Consider the following 17,213-nt stretch of genomic DNA (forward strand, 5'->3'; position numbering starts at 1 on the left):
AATAAAATCAGCATACGATAATGTTATCGCGTAACGGATTCGATGCGCGTGTACGTAATAAAATATCCTACATATATCTTATTATGAGCTAAAGCGTGATTTGACTCCCGATACTGAGCCGATGGAATCGTTCGTAAAAGATTAATTAGGGTTGATTGTTATCAATCAAATTTGGCATCCAAATGACGATCAAAAATAATCTCGTAGTCATCATGACGCACTAAAATTAATCTTAATCATGGAATTTCTCCTCGCTTTGTGGTATAGTGATAAAGTTAATTCATTGATTCATTATGCTTAAGGCTTAGTCTGATAAAAAAATCATTAGATTTTGACATAAAAAAAAAACAATAAAATAAATCAATGAAGATTTTAGATACAAACAACCATTTTCTAAGGTATTTCTGATAAAAAAATATTCTTTTATGTTTTAAATAACAAAAATAATAATTATTTTTCGTTTTTCTAAAAACATAATGCATAAATACACTGTTTTTTAATTTATTTTTACCAACAAAATACTCTTCTTGGAATAAAAAAACATTATTCCATAAAACAGGGTTTGATGTAAAATATTTAAAATGTTTATTATTAGTGCCACAATTCAACGTAGAATATAATAAAAATATCCACAAAAAAATTGTGTTATTAAATATTTGTATTTCTTTAAAAAATAAATAAACGTCATCATCATTCCCTTTCCGCACCTGATGGTGCAAAGGGTACTGCATTGATACACCAATTGCAGCGTATCATGATGATTTTTGTTACATGAAGGTAAGATAATCTGTCTCATGTACCAGTCTAGAGAATATGAAATATTCTAGTGTGAAAACACCCCTTTAAGTTAATATTCCATGTCAACCATGTCGGTAAAAAGAGATTTTATGAAATGTATATTTTTTTAAATGATGCTATGTTAAAAGAACAGCGTTTTAAAATAGCAAAATCGTATGACTTATTTATTTTTTATCAGTCCGCAGCCTCTCTAGGTTTCGCTGTTAATAACGATTTGAAAATATCAACGAGTAACCATAATACTTTCATAAAAAAGATTTAAAGTTCCATGCTAATTATTTCCTACCCGGGATGAAAAAAGTTTTACAAATGAGAAACATTATTTCGTTTCCCACTTTAAATGTTTTTCCTCTTTAAAAAAGTAAAAAAAATCAAACATGGATGGTAATATGAGAAACAAGATATCTCGTAGTCCAAAGAGAATTACTTTCGTATTCAGAGTCCAATTTTTTTATAGAAAGGTTCGAATTTACACACGGATATAACAAGGGCGCCTGTATTGCAAGTTTGCAAAACAGGTTTATTTGTAGCTACTGCACGCTTTTGGGGAAGGGTTATTGGACATAAATTGTACGGTTGATGTTTGTGAATATAGGAATATTACATGGTTTGCCTGAAGCGATTTACACGATACAGTTGCCAAGTCATGGGGAATTTATGGGTAAAAGTTTTCAACAACATGCATTACAAACAATGAACATTCTTTTTTAATTTTAAGCCATTAAAATCTGCTCTTTATAAGACTTGCTCAAAAGCTCCATTACATTGATCCTTTTGTCTGTACACACTTGTTTTATTACGGAAGTATTTAGAACAAGCGTGGGAGGACTTAAAAAGCGTTTCATATGGTGAGCTGAAGAGGGCTGCAGAGAAAGGAGAACAGTGGAAGACGAGTTTTAGGACGATGCTGCAAACCAATCCTCAGGATTGAGACTGAGAGGAAGACTCCGTAAAACAATAGCAATGAGATACATAATTCAAATAACAAAAAAGAAAATATTTTTTTAACACGATTTGACCTCACAATTACGAAATTAGTAAGTAGAATTATTTTTTACGACTGTCTAGAAAAACTGTTCTGCAATATTTAATAAAATTAGGGTGGATTTTTTAATCACTGAATTAATTCAAGAAGCACTCAAATAATCATATTAACCATATATATATATATATATATATATATATATATATATATATATATATATATATAAAAGTATATTTACCATGCTTCCCCATGGAGCAAAATGTGCACATAAATACTCCAATTAATAATACAAACAATGTTAAAGTAAAAATAAATAAGTAATCAATTGCAAAAAATATTTATGAATATAAAATGATCTTTATTTTTCATCAGGCGCCATCGCATGTACAATAAGGAAATATCACGTACTCCAAATACCGATAAAGATATATGAAATAAATTTAGAACAATAAATTGTATTTTCAAAATCAATAAGGATATTGTGGAGAAATGTTTTCATATTTAACTTTTAAAAAAATATGAAAAAAATATGTCACTAGAAAAACGCGACATGTTTAACATTGATAGTTGTGGCGTCAAGATTCGTAGTGATGTCCTAAAAAATCTTGAATGGTTTGGAACAAAGTCGAAAAGGAACATGAATCTTGGCGTATAAGTGGCGTGGCCAATTCAATGACCGTTTTTGCACATTTAAAAGTTTTTTTTTTGCTACTAACAAGTAGCAATTTTTTTTTCTACTGCATAGTATTTCAAAGACCCTTATTACTTAAAAAAATGCACAAAAAGTGATATTGTCTTATTATCGCTGTCCAAAACTACCTTTTAATGAATATTTCACGTCGAACTTTTGAGTTAATTTTTTTTGTCGGCCTCGTTGTGTAGTAGTCAATGCGCTTGCCTACCATGCAAGAGGTCTTGGGTTCAATTCCTGACATGGTTGATAATAAATAATAATTTATTAATGTGTTTTTACGCTTGAATATTTTATTATCCCTGGTTGGGCGAAGTGAGAGGGAAAGAAGAAGGATAACAGAAAACCTGAATTATTCTTATGGCGTTTTGAAGAAGGAGTGTCTCTGACATTAGTGATAGATTTATTCAATTATTTATTTTATTCATAATATATTCATTTAACATTTATTAAGACACAAGTCCCAACTCCATGGAACCAAAGTCCTATGTTGAGTTTGGACAAATATATGTAGAAAACTTCAACAATCAATATCATAATAATATACAACATAGAAAAAAACACTATTAAAAAATACATGGCAAATCAAATATAAAAAAGAACATGCAATAAAAAAAACCACTTAAAATTCCGCAATCAAGATGATACCACAATTGAGCAGCTACTACTGTGAAAGAGTTGGTAGAAAAATTAGAGCGGTGAATGGGTATTGTAAGGGTTCTCGCGTTACTAGAACAAAAATATGGCCCATGCTGTGATAGAAGCTGAAATAGCTCTATCAGAAAATTATTTAAAATATTAAGAAGAAATGACATAATGTGAATGTTTATTTATTTATTCATCAATGGTTCAAAGAACCTTTTACAAAAAAATAACAATTGACAGAAATACTTCCAGCAGTGCACAATAATCATGTAGTACAAAGTATGAAATAATAGAATAATTTAAACTAAAAATTTACTGAACATACTCGTATAATACAAAAAACAAAAAAGTTAAAAAGAAACATAACATCTCTAAATAAAAGATAACAATAACTATGAGAAAATCTTATGTTCTAAATACAAATATAACACAGTAAAGTTGAGTATAACTAGGTAATGGTAATTTTGAAAAAATAATACAACATTAGATACTAAAAAATTATAAGTTTTTTTAGCAATAAAATAAAATAAAAATTAAAGAAAAACTGAAATTATCTAAATAATATCTTTATTAAGTGAAATCATCATCATCAGTTGGTTGGAAGAAGTTGCCATTTGCCAATAAATCTACCAACGTACAATTTAAGTTATGTCTAACATGTTAAAATAAAGAAATGAAAAATCACGTAATCTAGAAAACAAAGTTAAATTTAATAATATCTTTTAAAATAAATCCATTACTTTACTATAAAATAACGAGTGAGAAAACGTTTTGATTCATGAACAGAATTTGTATTGAAAATATAAAATATTTGTTCTAATTCATTTCCATACCTATGTATCCTGGGTACTGGGTATAGGTGAGTGCATTTCAAAGTTGGTCCGTGAATTGTTGAAAAAAATAATTCCTTACTTCTAGTGCCTACCAGGTATTCAAATTTTAATTATTAATGTTTTTTCTATGCCTGTATTCGATACGTTGGAGTTATCTCTACTCGATTTCTGTTTTCACTCGTCCAGGGTTCTAGTTTCACAAACAATTGTGTTCTTTCTTCCGATCGGATACGGGAAAATATTTCGTATTACACACGTTCGTTTTTTTTTATCGGAATGAGTATATTAATAAGTTTCAAACTTGCCACGACAACTTAAATTAAAGCTAGGGTTTCCTAGGACAGCGGTGCCCGTATTTTAACGGCCGTAGTGAACGGTGATGCAGTGGACATCCGTCGTAACGGTGACTAGAGTGTGGTTTCCTAGGAAAACGGTGTTATCAACACCATTTAACACCGTTTCCCTAGGAAACCACTCTCTAGTCGACGTTACGACGGCTGTCCACTGCATCACCGTTCACTACGGCCGTTAAAATACGGGCACCGCTCTCCTAGGAAACCCTAGCTTAACCGAATTATTGTTTCACCTTGAACGAGACAAGGGTTGAAATAATTGTTTTTCAAGCGAGCAATAATATTCACCCCCACTTAATGTCTCTTTCAATAAACCCTATGTTCACGCACGGAAAAATTAACAAGGGCTGCTTACTAATTATGACGTCATGGAGAGGCATGACGTCACATCGAATTATGCGTAGTTCATTATGAACTGACTAAAGGAATAGTGCAAAAAAGCAAAATATCAATTGTGAATATTATTGAACTGTCAAAATTTACTGCAACAGAGAAGGGAAACATCTTTGAGAAGAGAATATAGAAGTTTAGACTTTTACAGGGCTTATGACCTGCTATTGCCTGGTTTAAGTGCCCATTTACACATTGTGTTACATTCACCATTCTGCGTACGTTTAAACATCCACATTTCCTCAACTTTTCCATCTGTTGACTTTCGTAAAATCAAAGAGCTGAAACCTTTATCATGTGGGTGAGATTTATCTCAACTACGAGGCAACACCTAAAAACAATTGTTCAATTTTTATATTCTCACACCGGTTAGTTTAATCAACAATGCATTTGCAGACAGGCTGGATTTCTTCCTTAGGGAGTTATTTAGATCTACATTTTTAAATAAATATTGAAATATAACATTGTTGACAAAATTTTATTTTTTACCCATTGTAAAATACAATGCCATACCAATTTATTAAAACTGTCGTTTATTTTACTTAATAGGTAGTAAATTTTTGTAGTTGATTACAACTGTAAATCTCCAGTACTTCAGTTTGCGGATTCCAATGATTTCCTTTGTCCGGATGAATGGATATTATTTATCCTCACCGCGATACATCGCTAATAATTGGTTTATAACCATCCCGAAGAGCGAGATTAAGATATGAACAATGAACCGTGAAAGCAACGTAAGTGCCAAACCTTCTCAAAGAGAAATGTCTAAACTAAAGGCGAGCTATTGGTGGTTACGCTTGTTTTGCGAAAGATGCAATTGAATTCAATCTATTGGTTCTGATATAATAGTCAGGTTGAAATTATTTATTTACTACGTGAGGTGCTTGCGTGAGCGTGAAATGAAGTTATTAAATTCGCCAATAAATTAATAAAGAAGTATTTATATGTTTGTTTACCAATATTGCTAAGGCACGTATCTAATAATTTTGCATCGTTTTAATATTTTTGTTATGTTGATTTCTTTATCCGATTTAAAATTGACTGCACGAAAAAAATTGTTGGCACCTTTACTCAGAATGATCAGACTTTCAATAAAAATCAGAACCAGAATGATTTTATCAGTAAAATAAAAAAAATATTTGCAAATCGCTTAATAAATTTACTGTGCTCATAATCAACTTGGATCCTATAATGTCAGTCCTTTTTAAAATACTAGTTTTTACCCGCAGCTTCGTTCACGTGGTATTATAGAGAAATTATTTAGGTACTTACATCAATTAGTTGTGTTTTTATTATTAGGAAACTGTTATATGTAAATATATATGAGTTTGATTCGCAGTAATCTTGAGTATGCCTCATGCGTATAAAGTCCGCAATATCAAAGTCATATGAACTCAATAGAATCTGTTAAAATAAAGTACCTTTTGTATAAGTCCCAAATTTTCGACTCACGTTCAAATTCAAATTACGAACAATTTCTAACTCTTTTTCATTTTGATTCTCTGATAAAACGCCGCGCGGTTTTAGATATAAAATATTTAACTATAAACTGGGTACTAACCTCCTAAATAAAATACAAATTAATGCGGAATTGAGATCATTCAGACATCGGGAAATATTTAAACTGCCTTTGTTTTCAAGTAATACTACATACCACACACCTATGGCCCGCATGTGTCAGAAATATAATATATACTGCCGAAATAATAAAATTGTTTTTTTTCATGATACTCTCTCAGCTTTTGCAAATAATCTCTTAGGAATAAATCTTATTAAATAAGTGCACACGAACAACTTTCTGTTTATTGCATTGTATCGTGTATATATAAAAAATATATTAAAAAATATGTATGACATCTTAATATGTAAATCAATTTTGTGTAATTCTATTATTGAAGATATATGCATGTAAAATTTATTCGACGAATGGTTTCAAATTGAATGTTTTCTAGTATGTACCTTTGTTGAATTACCTAATAAACTAAAATTGAAAATAATATTTGTTTCGATGGAACGATAAAGTTCGATAGTGAAAGTAGCTCGGTATTCCTTCTATCGCTATGAAAAAGTACGATGATCCGTCTATGGTGGCGTAGCGTGTCAATTTTTCTACTTGTTTTCGTATGACTACATTTACAGTGATTTCACATTTAATCGTACTTTAATTTCTTTAAAAACCATTGCATTTGAATTATCAACATTGATCAGGAGATCATTTTTCTGGTATATATCGTAGACCTTGATTTAGTTTCAAAGAATTGCAGGTCCCTTCTGTTACTAGCAAGTAACACAGTATAAGTATACACAAGACAATTGACATATTTATTTATACTTTTACAATGTTTGAATTCTATTTTTTATGCAGAATAATGTTCCCTCACTGGGGTGTCCCGCGCCGAGGGAAACATTTTACAAAATGTGAAACATGCCTTAAATTAGTTATTTAACAAAGTTAACGTAATAATAAAAATACATAATTAATCTAATCAACCTAATTATCATTAACATAATGAACAATATAAACTAAAAAAATCATAACAAACATAACCAATTTATACAGACCAATAGAATAAATTTCATAAACAGTACACACATTTTACCTATTTGGCTTGATCCACTTATCGATCCGTGCGCAACCCACCTCCACTATCCATTTCTTAATAGAAATTTTATATTGAGAGTTCTTACTAATTGTTCACATGGATAATGGAAGTAGTTTGTGCACTTTAACCAAGTAGTAAGCCAATCCTCTTTGGCCGAAGGTTGTATTATTTTTTTATTTTTTTTGCAGTATCAGGGGAGAGTATCTAGTAACTCTTATATTTGTAACGGAAGGTAAAGAATAATGTTGATGTGCGTATAGTAACAGAGCTTTTATACATGTGGAATATTTTAAAAATTCCCTTTTTAAAACAGAAACCTTCTCGTTAGTCTGGATCAGAAACGAAATATAAATTATACAAACAAAACTGTAATACATAAATGAATAAAAATAATGAAAAAATATTATTAATGAATTCAGTGACAGTTAAATCCATGTTTTTGGTATTGTTTTTGTTTTCCGCCATATCACTTACTGCGGGGATGGGAATATAAATGGCAATTGAAAGAATACGGGGATCTGCGTGACGTTTTTAGCAAAGCTTTTAAAATATTGACAGCGTGATATAGGATTTGAGTGTAAGGAAAGAAGACGTGGGAGAAGGAATAAGAGATGAAATAAATGACTTGATGACAAGAAAATGCTTCTAGGATACGAACTGAGGAACGCGATAAAAAATTAAGGCCATTTGAATTATTGGTATCCGCGAAGAAGCTTTTAGTACACAATAAAAACTGATAATTCATCTGAGTGAAGCGTATTGGATATTGCTGAGTAAATGCAGTATTATATAACTAAAGTTGAATACATCATTAATTTGGAAATTTGGAAATGCTTGAAAAAAAAATGTGTAGTAAAATGTAAGTCGATTTATTTATTTATTACTGTATGAGCTGTGTTAGAAAAATGAACACGAAAAGTAGACAAAATGATAAAGGTTATACGCTATTCGAATAATAAAAATTTAGCTCTAAAAGATTTTAAATAAAAATAATAGTTTATAACCAAAATAACAATATCCCTACATTTTTTATGGTGATAGATATCTCTGGATTTTGGGTAGTCTCCCTAACAAGGTACAACCTGTTTTAAGGCAGATATTTTTTTGTGTGACTACCTACTAGTAAATTGAATACACAATTAAAGAAATAGTAAAAATCCTTTTCTTTCGTTAACTTTTTTTTTTTATAAAATATATTTCAACAAATAAGTCAAGTAACCAATTTAAAAAAAAAACATTAAATTGGATCCGGGTTATGATTTTAAAATGGTTGGCAATACATTGTGTATTGTATTTGTAAACGAAAAGTGGCCTAGCGAAAAAACTAATTTCATCCAGTTTTGAAAAAGGTTAGAAATATTTGAGTAATGGAAAGGAGCACGGACATGGACCTACCTTTGATGCGATGAGGATGTTCTTCTATTTTGGGCATCGGATGATAAAAGTTAAGTAAGAATTATGATTTTAAACGATTTATGATAACTTTCACAATGACGCGCGTAATTCCCAAGTATTTAATTCAATATTTTTAAAGAACAAATTATTTACCTATTGAAAATTTAAAAAAAAAACAATTGACACATTTTCCTATGTCCACGATATTTTATAGTAATTCAATTATTGGTAATACATGTATTTGCTGTTACGTTAAACATATTATTTTATTTGATTACAAGCCTTCAAAATGGAATATTTAGTAATGCGAAATGAAAAATTAAATAAATATCGACAAGTAGATAAAAGTGAGCATTTTGCTCACATTGCAGGCTCACTTTCGTCTATTTGATACCTTGATGTAATAGATGATCGAAAAACGATGCATTTGGTTTACCAATACAGTGCCCAATGCACCACTGCGTGATGATTGTACTGATAATACCATTATTTGAATAGGAGTTAATTTACTAAGGTAGGTCCTTTATAACCATTCATTATCAACATTGTTTTTAAGGGTTACCTGTGGAGTCTGAACGAGTTAGAATCGCGTGACGAAATGATTTCAGCTACAACTGATTTGATTATCATTTCGTGACTCAAGAACTTAAACTCAAGTATCGACTTTTTATTTATACAGCTGAAAATCCCATGACACGAAATGTCGATAAATGCTATACAAAACAAAAGTTTTTCTTCGTAAGTCATAGATATAAAGCCTTATTGATAAAAAGTTTAGAAATCGGATTTTAGATTTTAATAACATGAATATTTGATAAATGTACATAGTGTTTAAGACAAGTAAAACGTTTCTCAGAAGGATTTCAAAAAGTAAATTAACCCTTTCAGCCCAATCGTAAATTAAAATACACACATAATTTACGATTTATTTACTCATATTCCAACCCAAACTAATACGTGATTAGTATATTTTTTGGTTTCAAATAGCCTTCTTTCAAACTCTAATAAAACAGTTTCGCTGTAACACGTCTTCTCACAACATGGTTGAGAATATGATGAATTTAGCAATTGTCAATTAAAGCAAAAAACGACCGTAAATCATTAGAAAATGAAATTGTTGGCATATTTGACCTTGCGAAATCGACCTGAGCCGAGGGTTTTGACAATATGAGCATTTAGGACGTTCAAGGTTTATTGATGGATGATGAAATTGGCGAAGCAGATTTGCTGGAAATAACTTCGAACGATTAAATCGATTCGAGGAGAAGAATAGTGATGAAGATTGCGAAATAAAATAATTGAAAATGTTTTAAGTATGTACAAATGTTTTTAGACAGGCTGAATTTCCTCTCTAGAGAGGTATTTAGATTTAAATTTTGTTGCAACAGAGAGGGAAAACATTTTTGAAAAACTGAATATGAAAGTCGACGCATTTACAACCTTGTAAATGCCTAGACGTCTCCTCCTCAAAAATGTTTTCATTCTCTGTTGCAACAAAATTTATAAATATATTTTTTTATTTTAAATAAATTTTAAAAGTTAAGATTTTTTTTAATGCGGACTTGTTTGCTGAAAACGACCTTATAAGGAACAGTAAGTAAACAAAAATCACAGATTTAATAAAGACGGCGCGGCGGAAGAGCAAATGATAAAAAAATATTTAGAGAGTAAAAATGATCATTTTCAATCAACCGAAAAAATCTTTCCGTCTCGTTGTATCGAGCACCGACGAAAAAGAAATTTATTAAATAAGGATTTAAAAAATTGAAAAATGTATTTTTTAACTGTTTGACATACAAATAAAATTTTCATAGAAAATAAAAAACAAAAAACTGATTTAAATATTTAAGGAACTTTCCCTTTTGTTTTTCTGATTCGTAGTTTCGTATAACACAGTTTCACATTTCACGGCATTTTATAAGAACCCATCTACCGTGTTGTAGGAGGGTCAGCTGTACTGATATCTCTAAGTACGTCTCTTTTTTTCTGCTCAGGTATGTGGGTAGACGACATTGCACAGAAATTTCGTTTTTTAGTTGTGTTACTGACTTCTGGCTGGTTTGTTTGTTTTGGAGAGAATTCATGTCGTCCTTCTAAATAATATTTAAAGCAATTTTTAAATATATTTAAATACCATAAAACAATAAACGTAATATATTTTAAGATTTTTCATGAATAAACATGTTTTATTGAACTTTTTGGGTTTATTATCAGTTTAAGAGCCGAATTTTAATAAAAAATAAAGTTGTATATTTTCTTAAGTACGAAATGTCTCGACAAAAAAGCTTTGAAACCGGTTGGTAAAGAAAAAAATGCGGTTAAAAACAAAATTGTTTTTATTTATTTAACTGTAATTAATAACCACAAAGTTAGTGCTTCAAATATTAATTTTATAAAAAACAGTTTTTTTTTCATTCTAATAATTCTTTTTGTATAAACAGGGTGTTTTTTAAACCCTGTCACATCCGAAACCACGATGATGAGTATGAGAATATTTTTTTAGAACGACTAAAATCTAAAAAAAAATAATAAAGAAAAAAAAACAAATGGTTGCTTACTTCTGCAGGAAAGAAGCGAGGGGGGCGCGGCCGCGCGGTTCAGACTCCCCCCTAGTTTCTCCCCTGCAGAAGTAAGCAACCATTTGTTTTTTTTTCTATATTTTATTTTTTAAGATTTTGGTCATTCTAAAAAAATATTTTAATGTGCCAATATGTCTTCTTTCTCATACAGATCACCGTGGTTTCGGATATGACAGGGTTTAAAGAACAACCTGTATATAGAGTACAATTTATTTTTCATATCCACCAAAATTCATTTAGTAGTTCACAAAAGCAAAATGTTTTCTATTCTTTAATTAAAAAAAAACTCACATCCGTATTGTGATCGCTGACACGCTGCTTATGCACTATAAAAAGATGACACGTTATGGGGTTATCATAATTATGTTGGTTAGAAAAGTTTATGAATGAATGCAGAGATTAAAATCCATTAGGCTGCTTTAAAAAAAATAAACAAGCATCTAAAAGAAATACAAAATTAAAATTAATCAACCCATTTACTTTTTCATTTTTATTGGCAATATAATAAAGTGCTCATCGCTCATAATGTTATGATCTAACAGTTATTGTAATAATTAAATATAAGTATCGCAACTTGAAAAAGGGTGTTTCCGCTTAACCCTACCGTGACGAGGTAAATTATTGAGTCAATAAATCAACATTTATCGTACGCAGCTCACCCAAACTTTATGTCACTCTCAGTGACATTTGCAAACCGACTTGATCGATGGGCCGCTTTTAACGAATAAATAATCGGAAGCTATTGAATACGTAAGTACGTGCTTGGCCACCGACGTGTTTACACTCACCACACATGATTATAATTTGTCGCAGTTGTGCGTAAAGCACTCAATCCACAAATACAGGTTGTAAAAAAATTCAGCGCTGTGATATTTATTCATTTTATTTTATAAGGTAATTCAACAAAGATGCATAATAGAAAACACAAATTATGAAGTTTTTCGTTAATACAATTTCACACGCTTATATGAGTATATCTTCAATTATAGAATTAAACAAAATAGTTTTTTAAATATATTTTTTTTATTTGAAAACTTTTTGTCAACCCTTATGGACTATTACATTCATTTTACAAAACGAAAATAAATTTTTTTATTCATGCTCTGTTGTTGAAAATATTTTTTTTTACATCTTTTGAAAATATTGTCTTTTATTTGGTCTTTTGTTTAGTTTTGTCTGTGGTATATTGTATAATTTCTGTCCCTGATTTATTAATCTCAATTGTTTCGTTTTGGAATGTTGTATGTGGTATTGTTCCGATATTCTTTTATTACACGTTAATTACAATTTTTTTTAAGTTTAAGTTTTATAATTTATTTATTTATTTGAAATTTTCGTCAATATTTAACTGTCAAGTTTTTTTTAAAGATTCCTTTGGTTGATGTTGGATACGGGAGGTACAAACTTCAATATTTTATTTTGTTGTCGTTGTTTTTTAATAAAAAATAAGCATTTCCGATTTAGATCAAAAAGTTTACTAGGACGCGGAACGTACAAGATGAAAAATTTTCGTCTACGTTGACTAAAAAAAATATTTCTTGAATAACGGCATTGTTGAATTGAGTTTCTTGAAATAAATACAATCTCAGAACTGTATACTTTGATTGGTTGCCACAATTTTTGTTAGACACTTTTTGCACAACCTCAACCGAATTACATTCCACGACGAGACGTTGCGAAAAAATGTTTACCAGTAATGTAAAATATCGATTAAAAAGGAATCAAATAATTCAAAACCGGTTGATCTAAATCAATCACCTTATATATAGATCTTCTGATAGTCGGGTAATTCATTCAGTCCAATAAGTTCGACATAAATGATTGATTTCCAAAAAACTCGTTATTTAAAAATATATATATATTTTTTAAATTAATTTTTTATTTATGTTATTAATATAATATAGTAAGTTATTGCCGATGGAAAAATGTTTCGAATATCAATGATAATATTAATTTGTAATAAAATGTGTAAGGATTTTAAATAAAATTATAACGTAGGTTAAAAATATAAATATAATAAATATAAAAGAACCCGCTGATGAATTGCATGCTTGTAATTCAGCAGGGCTATTTTTGTAAATATTTATACAGGAGTATTTTGTAAATATAAGTGAAAATAAATCATGAATTTTTTTTTGTTGAGTGGTTGGCTTGGAAAGCTTTGTGAACGTTTTTTTGTAAAGTGTATTTAAAAATGTTAGTTGAAAGAAATACGTCAAATGACAAATATTTTTGTTCCAGAAAATATAAAAGTGATCGCATTTTGCACATTGAAAAATCGAGCACTATGTTAAAACATGAGAAATGTTTTAAAACAATGTTTCCACTCCTAACAGGGTTTTTATTTTTCTTATTATTTTTCAGAATATACTTACTTGAAGAAACTCTTTTAGGTTGTCAAAAATATCAAAAAAATATTATTTTTGTTAAAAATCAAGGTGAATAGTTAGAATCATTTTTTGCTTAACAAAATAATATATGTTTTTAAGTCATCATACCGAGTGAACAATTTTTTTTTTTTAGAAAACTAATAATATAATTACCCAGTAGTTGATGGTTGACTCCAATGATAATCACAATGTAAGGCTACGGAAGTAACATAATAAATTCATTATGTAGATATTTGATTATCGAGACCGATTATTCGCATCACAATGCGAGTGAAATAAATCACAACAAAGGATATTTCGACAGATTAAGATAACATTCATCCCATTCTCCTTAGCGGCCATTGACGTAACGGTGTGAAAGATTTCCCCCTCGAATGCCATTCCATTCTTCCAACCAGTCGTGAAGTATTCCCTTTGCTAGTTCAATATTTACCTGGTCTCCTTATGGCTGAATGAAAATAAATAAAACTTCTACAACTCATTGTCCTTTCCACCCCACTTACACACCTTTTACAAACTGTTTAAAAACATTGTATAATACGTAAAATAACCCAATACATCGCGGTGGTATAAATAAAGCCGCGCTGACAATGAAAAGTACACACTGCATTTTTTCAGCCAACCCTCCGACAAAAGAGACACAGGGGATAACTTTCTTACCCCAAGTTTCAAATCACGAGCTTTGGCGGAAACGGCCGATGCGTGGCGGAGACTAAAGTTGTGGCACGTTGTTTCCAGATTCAAAACCAGTCGAGTTTTGACCGCCGTCGCCGTAGGGTGTCGGTCGTTCTCTAGTCGGAAGTCGCCGAAATCGTCGAATCGTAATTTTATAACGAAGATTTCCGAATACCTGTCAAACTTATCGTTCGTTTTGACTTGATTGCGAGACAGGCGCTATTTTTTTTTCGGTGTGACACTATTGTTGATATACAGCGAGTTTCATGTTTACTTTTTTGGCGGTTTTTTTTAATTGTTGCGCATAAACAAAGTGATTAGTGTCACCCCAATAAACCTACCCCCGGATGAATAGGCTTTCAGTGATTGATGAAGTCTCGGATGGGACCCCTTTACAAATGATACGAATGTGATGTGTTCCTCGAACGGATTATCTAGCGGCGCTATTGCTACATAATCGCCAGCTTTATACAGTATAAATTATTTTATACTGTCTCCGTGTGTTTATTATTTTATTCTGGTGATGAGAAAAGATGAATCTTAAACAAGCAAAGTTTGTGAGGTTTCTAGGAGATAAAATAAATATCCGCGATCGAAAAGGACTGTGGGTGTCCTAGTGCAGTTTCTGTAACGTTGCTGTGTCGTGTACTCGGGATCCTCATTTCGAGGTAAAGTGCTCATTAAAACCCGTCTAGGGGAGGCTCGCTTCCATGTATAGCCGCGGGGAACGAGCTCCGCAGCCCGCTCGTTCCAGGCCTCAGGGTAGCATCGGCAATTAAAACCGTTTAACCCAGAAGACAGTGGAAAAAGGGAATCCGCCGAACCGAAAGATGGATCCCAACCAGCCGACGGCTGCATCCCTAGGCAAGAAACATAACAAACTAAGTAAGGAGACAATTAAAAACAAGATGCAAACCTTCACGATCGACGCTGGGGACAAGAGCAAAACGCAGTCGAATCTTTTCCTTTGTGGTCTTTGTTTCTTTAGTTTAGCTATCAGTGTGTTCTCCGCGTACCGGGGCAGTCTTCTCGAAGGCAGGGTCCTGGATCTGGAGACTAGGTTTACCGTCCTCCAGAGGTCCTCGTCGGAGCCGAGCGAGGCTCTGCTCCTCCGGCTGAGGAGGGAAGTGGAGGGAAAGCTGCAACACAGGATGACGAGGGAGGCGGCTTCCACCGGTCGGAGGTTGCTGGCGGCGGAGCTGGAGGCGAATCAGCCGAGGAGCGGTCTGGTCTCCTTGTTGAGGAAGATCAGAGATGTACCAGATTGCAACTGTCCAGCAGGTACAATCAACTTCTAATAAAGCTTAAAATAACATTTCAAAACGCAACATTATCCAAAATATATGAAGCTACATAATACGTAAATCATTTAACAGCCTGCCAAAAAATGTTCGGCACTATATTATTATAAAATATATTAATAATTAGAAATGCGATTAACCTGGATCCTATAGTTATCTTATAACCCAAGCTTCAAAAGTATTCATTAACAAAAAAAAAAAATTGTACTCAACTAAAATAAAATGGTGAAAAGTCTTCCTCGGCAGGGGTTTTCTAATTGAGAAATGCATTGTTAATTCAATTGTGTAATGTATTTTTGCGAAGCATTAAATAAAAAAAATAAACTAAATTATATTTTAATTGGAGCTTATGTAACTTCGAAACTGGTCGGTAAATAAAAAAAATATCAAGTGATTGAAAACAAAGCGTTTTAATTTTTATTCAGTATTTACAGATACGTAAGTAAAAAATCGTATTTCTTTCCGAATACATTAAAAACTAGAAATTAACCTAAATATATATCGGAGATTCATGAATTTTATTCGAAATAGCGCCTTGAACGTAGTCCCGACTGGTATATATTTTATTGTTAATTAATAATCATTCGGATACGTAATAAAATAACAGGTTTATTAGACACAGAAGCCGTTCATCAATAAATCTGATAAACTGTTTTGATACAAGCACTCTCCAACTATAATAAAATAATTAACATCTCGTGAATTTTGATCGATTCATTAAGACAGAGATCTCACGAACTTGACCTTTCAACGCGTTGTCATAAAAGCTCAGGTCTAAAGTAATAACTGTCAATTACCCCGAGACCAGTACCTAAGAATAAGGATTTAAGAGATTAATCTTTGGTAAATGAAAATATGATTAACACACCACATTGCAATTTAATATGGAATATTTTTTAGGAAAAATAGACACTAAAAATAATTTTTCTTTTTTTCACAAAACTGACAGTTGACAGTTTATTAAGATCTCGGGGCCTACCACAGAACATATCGAAGATGTTCGCTATCGTTAAGTTTTGAATATGATTTAAATGTAGGCTATGGAAAAAAATGCGTTAACCCTTTATTGGATACCAAGAACAAAGTGGTACAAAAATGTACCACCAGAATTGAGATATTTATTTTCTAATATTTCGAATCAATAAATAATAAGTCTAACATCACAAGAGTATTGTAATAACATACACTCGTAGATTAGACTACCTGTCAGGTTTTTCAAATGCAATATGTTAATTATCTAAAAAAATAATATTTTTATTTACAATGTTTTAAGTTTGTATAAATTTTTGTAGATAAGGTTTCAACCCCCTAGAAAGCTGTTAATATTAACATATTACAACATACATGAAGGACATTTTACAAACGTCACCACATAGAAGAGTCAAAGGAATGTAGATGTTTAAATATAGGCAGAATGGTGTATGTTACATCGTGTGTAAATTGGCCACTTAAACCAGCCAATGACAGGCCATTAGCCCTGTGTATGTCTAGACTTCTACATTCCCTTCTGTAAAATATTATTTATCTCTGTTGTAATACGTTAATGTTTTATTAGGTTTACAGAATGTAAATCTA

At 31.2% G+C, this 17,213-nt stretch overlaps 1 protein-coding gene across 27 annotated transcripts in view; it reads left to right on the top strand.

Moving 5' to 3' along the window:
* The first annotated feature begins 14,409 nt into the window (after nucleotides 1–14,409).
* The window catches only part of LOC148283902 (uncharacterized), a 613,230-nt gene continuing 610,426 nt past the window's right edge, over nucleotides 14,410–17,213 (top strand). For 15 of the 27 annotated variants that reach the window (XM_088243010.1, XM_088242985.1, XM_088242983.1 and 12 more), the window contains exon 1: nucleotides 14,431–15,618. In XM_088243010.1, the coding sequence (XP_088099136.1) occupies nucleotides 15,168–15,618 (451 nt within the window). In that variant the 5' untranslated portion in view covers nucleotides 14,431–15,167. Of the gene's footprint in view, nucleotides 15,619–17,213 lie in introns of all 27 variants that reach the window. The other 12 variants (XM_088242986.1, XM_088242987.1, XM_088243001.1 and 9 more) reach the window with 2 other exon arrangements.

This window comes from Micrasema longulum, unplaced genomic scaffold (assembly GCF_059751315.1).
Source record: "Micrasema longulum isolate JH-2025_06_02 unplaced genomic scaffold, ASM5975131v1 h1tg000179l, whole genome shotgun sequence".
NCBI classification, from domain to species: domain Eukaryota; kingdom Metazoa; phylum Arthropoda; class Insecta; order Trichoptera; family Brachycentridae; genus Micrasema; species Micrasema longulum.